The sequence below is a fragment of the Thunnus albacares genome, chromosome 19 (genome assembly GCF_914725855.1).
Source record: "Thunnus albacares chromosome 19, fThuAlb1.1, whole genome shotgun sequence".
NCBI lineage: Eukaryota > Metazoa > Chordata > Actinopteri > Scombriformes > Scombridae > Thunnus > Thunnus albacares.
Genome location: NC_058124.1, coordinates 20,864,818 through 20,874,950, shown reverse-complemented (window position 1 = coordinate 20,874,950; position 10,133 = coordinate 20,864,818). Strand labels below are relative to the sequence as shown.

The window sequence follows — 10,133 nt, the reverse complement described above, 5'->3', positions numbered from 1 at the left end:
AGCATTTGAAGTGTGATTCAAGACTGAGTCAGAGGTAACAGGTCAAGCAAGCTGAGGTCAACTCAGACAGAGGTTATATTACTGTGTTTAGTATCTCTGTAATGCTCTTATACCTTTCTAAATCATGATTGATGATTTTATTGATTCTGCTGCAGTACAAGAATAATCTTTAAACGTAAGGTTGATCATGTCAGAGTCATTTGTAACCTGATTTATATATTAAAGAAAGCCTGGAACATTAAAGTGTCTCCACTCCACCACTGTGTGTGTGTCTTTTGGTGTTAAAGGGGAAGGTAATATTAGATATTTTTCAAAATTTGTTACAAATTGCATGTTCTGTGTGTTTGTTGGAAGTGTACACTGAAGTGATCACAATGGAAACAAGCCACATCCTCGATGATTGTAACTACTGCTGTGCAGAGTTATTGTGTGTTTTTAGTCATAAAATAATAATTAAACGAGTCAATCAATGATAGATTATAATACTAGTCTGCCTCTTTCTTTAATGTAGTGAAAATAGATCTGATTGTAAATGTATTATTATCAATCAGTCAGGCTATGTGTATCTGAGGAGGTCAGATAAATGTTTATGTGAAAGAAATGTTGAACTTGTGCTGGTGTAAAGGTAAAGACAGCATCAAAAAATAGCTTATATAAAAACCATAAGAATGTCATGTGACTTCTTTAGTGATACTTAGGATTAAAAACACCTTTATATAGAAACGACAGTGTATAAATAGAAGTATTACAGTCATTTTTCTCTCTGGCATGAAAACATAGGAGTCCTTTGTCAGACACTGAAACATAGAAATGTTGTGTTCTCACTGTTGGTGTTGGTAGTGAAGAAGGTGAACTGTATTACAAAACAGGAAGATACAGTCTCACAAATGCAGATCCTCCTCCTGGCGCTCCATGGCGCCGTGGGGGTGCCACCAGGCCCAGCTGTGCGCACCTCTCTGCTCCACAGGAAATTTTTTGCATTGGAACAAAAAAAGAAAAAGAAAAACTGCATCTAACACGCTACCTGTCATTTTCATGCCTTGTTTTCCAACCTCCCCTCTCTCTCTCTCTCTCTTTTTTTTTTTTTTTTTTTTTTTTTTACTACTGACTGAATTAGCAGGTTTACAACCAAACACTCGGGTGCATCCATGTGTGCGCGGTGCGCCCGCAGCGGGTCACAAGTCGCGCTGTGTCACCAAGAGTAATGTGTTCAGGTTCAGGATGAGGAGAGAATATCTCCTACTTCTTTTTATTTTCATGTCAAGTGCATATAAATATTATGAAGTCATCTTTCTTTTTTAAATGTCAGTGCTTTCTAATAAGATACCGTTTATAAAGGGTGTATAACGCATATATTGGGTTGTAACTAACGGCTTTATTGTTGATTAATAAACAATTTACTAATGATTTATTTACAACGTATTCATAAGAACAAATTCTGGTCTGTCTGGCTGGTGTTTAACCTCCTCTATGAACACTTTCTTTGTCTTTTTTTTTAGCTCTTTAGTTCACCAGGGACCTCATGGGACCGTTTGACCTCTGACCTTCAGGAAAACAGCTGCAGAGCATCTGGAACTATATTTATCCTCAACTTTTTTAACACAAGCAATTTGTTGTTTTGACCTTTTGTTATTAACCTCAGACGAACCACAAACGTTTGCTGTTAGTTTATTAGAACGAGAGAAACACGTGACTCTTATTATTTACGACTATTTATCATTTATAGCTGCAGATTGATGACTTATTAGAAGAAAATTCACAGGCAAACTTTAGGTTGATCCCAATCAGTGTCACATAACTGATCTGTAAACCATTAGTAGATGATTTATTAACAGTAAGGAAGTCGTTACACCTCATAAACCCTTTATAAATGGCGCCTTAATAGAAAGTGGTTGGACCTTTGATTCTCACTAGTGGGAGGTGAAATAATAAACATGCCTTCTTCCAGCTGATATTTTCATATTGAATTACAATTCCTAAAACGTCGTCATATGCTCTAAAAAAATACTGAAACACTTATATTTCCTGAGGTGAAACTGAGCAGGTGCCACTTTTTTTTCCTTGCGTGAGCTTTCGGGCTCATTTATCTCTGTGTTTCATAAGCTTTGTTTGGATGAATTTATACCCTCTCCTCCTAACTAGCCTGAAATCACGTCTCGGTTATTTACGAAATCACCATAAAAGCCATGTTTGTTCTTCCACTGTGTCCCTTTTTTCTAGAGGTGGTTGCTTGCACGTTACTTACAAGTCACTATCCCGGTGTAAACATGTTATCCGTCCTCTTTGATGCCTCGCAAACATCCACCTTCAGCCAGAGAACAACGGATCAATATGTAAATTCACTCAGACTTTCACTGCGATGTCTGCGTCCAAGAGAGGCGATAAGCTTTTTTTTTTTTCAAAAAAATGGGAGTAAGTTAGGAGGCATAGCCGGGGATTATCCCAAACTTGCCCCGGGGTTTGGCTCTCCTGCGCGTAACCGGACCGGCGTCTGTTCACCGGGGCCCTTATAGGACATGCAGGGCCCCGGGGCGCAGACTGACAGGCTCCCCGAGGGCCCCCCCTACAACTCGCTAAAGCTGGAGATTATAGGGTGGCAATGAGGCTGGTATCTCTGTGAACACACACACACACACACACACACACACATATATATATACACACACACACGGAAAGAGGTGAGATGATCTCGGGAGTGCCTGAAGGCAGCAGCTATGCCCATAAAGATTGACGCTTGAGCCTCACACGGCTATCACACTCCCTGCAGAACACACACTCTCCAACCCCGTGTGATGAGCCGATACAAACCAACTTTGTTCAGCTGACAAAGAGGCAATTGTTAGCTGAAAGGTCATTCGCCCAAGGGGCTGGAATACAGCAAGAACAGCTATAGAAGATAAAAAAAACAAAAAAAAAAAACTGCCCCTTCTTAGCTTCTATCTTCTCTGAGAGAGCTTTGATAAACCTGCTCCTTGAAATCAACATGCTGATCTGGAATGAAATGAAGGCTCTAGGCCCTTAAAGCGGTATTATCAGCCAACTCTGTCTACTTCCCCTCAGATTAATCTATTAAAAAATGTGATAACGAAAAGTCAGATTTCATTAGATCGGGTTTTATGAGTGTGTAAACAAAAAGAAAGGAACGCACGAAATGTTGAGATATAAGATACTTTTATTTATTGTTTTAATTTATCATAGTTATCTCTATATACAGCTTCATCATTTCCAGGTATAAATCATCTATAACACTGTTAAAGTCTACATGATATCTTCCAATACTTTTTTTTTTGGCATGGCAGGTACTCACAGGTCAAGACAAACAAACACAGCATACACACATTGAACATTTTTCATATAAACAACATATTAATCCCACCATATAGTGTCAAAGCATCTCATTATTTTGACCAAAATACATCCTAAGTTTTAAATTTTGGTTTGGTGTAGATATAGAGGAAGATTTAAGATGAGTTGGATACATTTATTGATCATCTGGGTGGGACATCATAATGAAAATCAATAAAAAAACAAGTTTTTTTGTCATTACAATCAGCAACATGAGTGTGAAAACTCAAAAACATCAGACAGAATGACTGGAGATTGTCTTATTTTCAGGGGAAAATGTCTTCAGGATAGAAGCAAACAGAGCAAAAATGCAGTTTGAGTTCCCTCTCTGTTAACCACTTCCTGTTCCAGTGCCTCCCCTCTCTCTCTCTCTCTCTCTACGACTGTCCGACAGCGGCGGCGGGCGCGGCGGTGGTGGCCACGGCGGCGCCCATACGCAGCAGTTCCTTCCTGTGTGTGAGGATGACGTCGAAGCTGGACTGCAGGCGGTTCTGCTGCTCCTGGATGCGGCCCTGCAGGGTGCGGACCCAGCGGATCAGCGCCAGCCGGCGGTACATGGTTAGCTGCACCTGGTGTTTCTCCATCTCCTGAGCTTTGAAGCGCTCGCGGTCCCGCAGCGTCCAGACGGTGTCCATCAGCTCTGGCAGCTCGCCGTCTGAGTCTGACGACTGATCTTCATCTTGCTCTTCCGCTCCTTCCTCCAGAAGATTTCCCAGGTTGCTTCCTGTCAGCGACTTGCGGCTGCAGCTTTGCTTTCTTTCGGCCGGATCTCTGTTGCTGTTTCTGGTCACGTCGTTCTCCTGGTGGTTAGATTTGGGTTCCCCGACACCGATGCGGTCCCAGCCTCCCATGAGCATCCCTTCACCTCCGCTCTCCAAGTTGAGGGAGGGCATGCTGCTGCCAGACCGGTAGCTGAACTCAGACTCAGAGTCGCTGTCTCCCCATTCGTCGTTATCCTCCAGCTCCACCTCTTCCTCGTCTTTCTCTCTTCCTCTGGAGCCCGAGCTGCCTTTCCTATTCTGCAGCTCCCTTTTCTCTCTCTGCTTCTCCTCATTCTGGCTCATCATCATCATCATCCTCACCTCCTCTTCCTCCATCCTCCTTTCCTCCGCTCCGTCGGGGGGCACTCGGCCGTACCCGTCATCCCCGCTCTCGATTTCCGGCAGAGGCTCAAGGGTTCTCCAGCAGGGCAGGCGGGAGCGGGGCGACACGACCGCCGTGTTGTGATACCCGGGGGACGAGGAGGAAGAGTTCGGAGGGTCGCGACCCAACGGGCCCAAATTACGAGGACGCACCTGGTTTCGGTTTTCGTCTCCCCCTCCGCTGTTGCCCGTCATCGAGAAGTTTTCATCATCTTTGCCAGGCAGGAAGTTGAAGTTGCCGTCTTTGTCACACTTCCTGTTTCGCAGCGAGGAGGAAGAGCCGTTGTCGGAGCCTCCGTAGGCCGAGTTCAGAGGTTGGTCCTGATGGTGAAGCATCATGGACCTCGACTGAGACTCACTGAAATGACAAGGAGACAAAGACACATTACAGCTCTCTTTAAGGTCAAATTACTTACTTATTACTGACAAACATATTCTTAAGCAGACTTAAAGTTGTTCAGTGTTTTTAAAACCTTCTAAGCAGCCAAAAGGTTTAGTTTATATCTATACAACATGAAAATCAACTTGAAAAGACTTGAAACTTGCTTGAGAACGATAATCCATGACAGTGAACATCATGTTGCCTTTACTGGTAATCCGTTTAATGGAACTGAGTGTCAAACCTCAACACATTTCTTGGTATCAAGGAAATCTTAAGTCTTTGTGCGTGTTCAAACAACACTTAACATTTGAGAAGTTTTGCTTTTATTAAAGGGTTTGTAGAAGGATATTTATAATCTTCAAAGTAAGGTTTTGTCATATCAGCGTTAGTATCGAAAGATTTCAACGACACCCGACCCAAACAAGCAACGCCACAGATTGTCTTCTGTGGAAAAGTCCAACATCCGAGAGATAACAGCAACCCCTTGTTTTGATGTAACGAGCTGTCAAATCCACACCGTCCTCTTGACAACATCCTGTGTTTTCCCGTTGTTTGTCTCACAAGTTTGATTTTCCAGACAAAACACTGCTTGTTAACTCAGAGCTGTTCTGCAGTGGACTCTCAGATAGATCTTAGAAGTGGCCTCATCGCACAAGAGCGGCAATCTGCGGCATTATCAGGCGACGATAAAGCGATTTTGACAGCAGAATTAAAAAAAAAAAGGCGACTAAATGTTCTCTGTGATTATATCATGAGCGGTTTTTCCTTTCTCTGCAAGTTGATTTAGTGTACAGACATGAGTCAGAACCAGTAGCTGCATATTAGACACAAAAACACAAGTAATTTGTCTAAAAAGCTTTGATGCACTCAGGAAAACGGTTAATAAAAATGTAAAGAATTAGTCATTTGTGTGCTGGATTATAAGAACAATTGGACACACACACAGATGAGCCAAAGCAACAATAAAACTGAAGAAAAGAGGCTAAATTAAACCCAGTTCACCCTCTCACCCCACCCAAAACACACACACACACTCCTGGGCTGCACCAAATTCCTTGTTTATAATGTCTATAACTACAGGCTGGTCTGCGCACTCCACTTCTATTAGCATCAAATATTTACATGTCTCCTCAGAATGGAAATTTCTCTAATCCTGACTTCAGGCTGCTGTCAATCAATCCCCCCTCTCTCCTCTCCTCTCCTCTCCTCCCCATATATGCACGCGCGCTCACGTGGTGCTGAAGGACAGCGACCGTGTCTCTCTCTCTCGGGGGCGCGCATTCTGGATGCTCGACGATGACAGCAAAAAAAAAAACAAAAACAACTGAACATCCATGTTGACATCGACATATTTATAGCTCCAGAGCTGAATATTAAAACGTGAAATGATCGATATTGTCTTAAAAGCATGCTTAGGGATGATTTCTGTTTAGTAAAAAGGTATTTTCTCCATGCAACAACGTCAAATACGCCAAATATGCCTTTAATGCGATGAAAAAAAAGATAAAAATAATACCGGAACAGTCCAGCTGCAGGGTGGATATGTGTAATATTTAAAAGCGGATGCCTGTTTATGGTCGGACGACGACAGAAAATATATAAAAGGCGACCAATGGCGCTCAGTGGCTGCATCTTTACGGCTTAGTGATGAATATAATTCACTAAAGGTTATAAAAAAAACAAACAAACACCCTATGTCATCTACAGCAAACGACGAAAAAAGAAGCGACATTTATTCTAATCGTGGTTAAATTAGATAAAAAACACAGAGAAAAGAGATATTTCATCTCCGTCGCGCGTTATGTAACGCTCACCCCATATCAGTGCAGTCTCCTCTCTATTCCTTCTCAGTAAAAAAAAAAAACCTCAGCTCAGATCCTTCCTGTCCTTTCCTATTTGCCGGTTGCAAAAGTCAACTGACTGACAGAGATCTGTGTGAATCTATTCGCAAAGGTTCTGGTTTATTCTTACCTTTTTTCGCTGGTTTGCTGTTCGGTGGAGAAGCTGGACTCTACCGCCCTCCCAATTTTTTTCCCCCTCCTCCTCCGACCCTCCTATGTGATGTTTATCTTCATCTTCCTCTCTCCTCCCCCCCTCCTCCTCCACCACTCAGCCCCTCACTCCCACAGTGGTTCTGGGAAAAAAGAAAAAAAAAAAAAACATGGCTGGTTGAGTCATAACACTTCCTAAACTGGGTTGGGACTTATGAGGAAAAGAGGAAACCGTAGAGAATGAGCTGAAACAATTCATAGCGGGAACATGAATGGCTGTCATGTTACTATGATGCCTTTGTTATTTTAGCTACTGTAATGATGCACAGCAACAGCCCTATATATATATATATATATATATATATATATATATATATATATACATATATATATTTATCACTACCCCAACAGCCACATGATGGCACAGTGTTAACCAAATTACAAGGTTATACAGTGATGTCTTGAAATGTTCTTCCAGCCCTCCAGCAACAAAAAAAAAAAACCTCAGAAAGAGTTTTATAACCATACTGAGACTTTAAGTGGTTCTGTATTACAACAAGGACTTTAAAGTGGAAACATCCCAGTAGGCTAAATTTGGTGACTTGCTGTGGGAAAGGCGAAAGTCTTCCATTAGAGGAAAATACAAGATATGTTTGAAAAAGGTTTGGGGACCATTTATTACTTTTGTGAAGTGTATGGACCTGATAGATGATCAAGAGGAGGAGGAGGAGGAGGAGGAGGGATGAATTCACCTTGATGTAAACCTTGATGGCATTCAGATGAAGCCAGTTGGGTCAGCCGCTGTAGTTCTGGTGAGGATGGGATGCAAGAATGCTTTAACGGTGGACTAGGTCAGACAAAAAGGGAAGTGAAAAGTACTTATATGAATTATTTGTGAGCTAGATAAGTAAGGATGACAGCTGGACTACTGAGTGGACGTTAAGTTGTCTATCAAGCCAGTTGGGTCAGCCACTGTAGTTTTGGTGAGGATAGGATGCTAGGATGTTTCCATGGTGAACTAGGTCAGAGAAAAGATGTGCAAAGTTCTGATATAACTATTCAGAAACTCAATAAGTAAGGATGACAGCTGGATTACTGAGCAGGCCGTGGCATTACAGTGACGCTGCCTATCGAGCCACAGCAGTTTAGCCTGTAAGCAGATACAATGCGGATGCAAGTATCTGCTCTTTTCTCGGGATTTGAAGGCAGTTTAAAAATAAAGTTAGGTCAGGGCTAAAGATGGTGTCGCCTGTCATGAAGCCCAGTAGATTTATGACGGTGATGATTTATGCCTGATTCCCACTGCGGGGCTTAACTTGAATACTGAGCCTCCAGTGGCAGGTGGCACATTTTACTATATTGATAACTGACAATGAGGTGTTATTTGATGATCTATTTTCACTTTAGAAATGTGTTTTTTTTCTTTTCAGGGATTACAGATGTACAAAACATTTTTTTTGTGTGTGTCTGAGAAGCAGTTTGTTCTTCATGTTCTGGGGTGTTGGGGTGTACTTCTGTTTACTTTTTGTACCTATGTGTGTATTTAAAGCAATAAACAATAAATATAATGTTTTAAAAATGGTGATTTGAAGGTGAAATAACCAAAGTGGGTTAAACTAGTTCATATATGGTTGAAATCCATGAAGTCATGATACAACTCTTGAGGTCACGAGTATTTTTCTAGGAATAAGGTTCAAGGTTCATTTTAATTATCATTATACAATGCAGGATTGCACAATGAAATTCAGTTGTAGCTCCTCCGCTCTACACACAAAGACAATGTATTAATAAATATTTAAAAGTATCAATCAATCAATTTGGCAATAAAAATAGAACAAAGTAAAGCAGCAACCTGTGGAGGAGTTTACATCCTGCTATTCAAACACTTACACTGCGTAGACTTACAGAGTTTGATGGATGGATTTGTCTTTCTTTGCTTTCTTAATCATCAAAAATAAACAGATTTTGATTTTGACAATTCATTCATGACCTTTGAAACCGAAGTTGACACAAGAATCTCAACTTGGCAGAAAGCTAGTTAGCTGGACCTTGAGTTGAGATTATGTTAATTAAACTCCCTAAAGGGCTTCTAGCTAGACTCATTAATAAACTCACTAATAGTAAAAAATCAACCATAGCAAAAAAAAGTTAAAGGTTATCGAGCTTAGAGACAAAACTCACTTTCATTTACTAAAAATAAACATGATGTGTTGCTTTTACAAGGCTGTTGCTATTTCTGTCTCTCTGTCTCCACCTTCTCCTCACTAATGGCAGCGAGCAAGGTCATGCTCATCCTGTGGTGGTTGCAGAAAGGCACTCTGGGAAATGCAGGCAAACCAACCAAGTGAATTTGAAGTAGAAAAGGCAAATCAGTGCAGAAAATGCCAACACTTTCTGGTAGGCAGTGAACACATCATCATCATCAAGCTGTACAGTATAAACCTAAAAGAGTGTCGGAGGATGGATTTTTTAAAAATCTTATGATATTATAAGTTATCTACCATCTCAGGTGTGTTTAAGGCATTCAAAATGTTACCCACAATGCAACACTGAAAGGCAACATCATGTTTCCAGTCCTCGCAAAGGGAGGACTGCAGGATTTGTTGCAGCGTGATATTTCTGCAAACTGGTGACTGACTGCTTTTATGATTGTCAATCTCAGATCTAATGGCACAGCAGTTGTCTATGAGTGTGTGTGTGTGTGTGTGTGTGTGTGTGTGTGTGTGCAAGTGTTTTCTAGAGGTGTGTGTGTGTGCGGTATAGAGAGGCTACATCAGACAGACTTAACAAGTGTTCACTGTCTCTCTCCTCCCTGCTCTCATCCCCCTGACATGTCGTCGCTGGCGGCAGAAAAACTCATGTCCCCCCCCCTCTTCTTCTCTTCTCCACGCACACACAAAAACACACACACACACACACAAACATACACACACACACACTTCTAGCCCTATCCTCCTGCTCTTCTTCCTCCTCCCCCCCTCCCTTTTTCTCCTTCAACAACATCCCCATTCAAGTGCATCAGCTCCAGGCGTCCTCCCTCTCTCCCTCCCCTCCCTCCCCCCCCCCCCTCCTCCCCATCGTTCACCAGTAGCCTAAGCACATAAAAAATACATCAAACACAGCCGTCCGCCCAAGGCCTCGTCACACGCAAAATCATCTCTCCCTCCATCTCTCTCTCTCTCTCTCTGAAAAAAAAAGAAAAAGAAAAACCCAAGTTACAAAAGACAACTACAGAGGACACTGATAGAAAGAGAGATAGACTGAACTCGGAGG

General features: G+C 41.9%; 1 protein-coding gene across 1 annotated transcript; it reads right to left on the bottom strand.

Annotated features, from left to right (window-relative positions):
- Positions 1-3,154: 3,154 nt before the first annotated feature.
- LOC122970549 (UPF0500 protein C1orf216 homolog) lies at positions 3,155-6,803 on the bottom strand. The gene is made up of 2 exons (XM_044336718.1): positions 6,684-6,803; positions 3,155-4,845 (listed from the first exon to the last, which is right to left on the bottom strand). Exons 1-2 carry the CDS (start codon positions 6,686-6,688, stop codon positions 3,723-3,725), a joined length of 1,128 nt encoding a protein of 375 aa, XP_044192653.1. The 5' UTR covers positions 6,689-6,803; the 3' UTR covers positions 3,155-3,722.
- Positions 6,804-10,133: the final 3,330 nt, after the last annotated feature.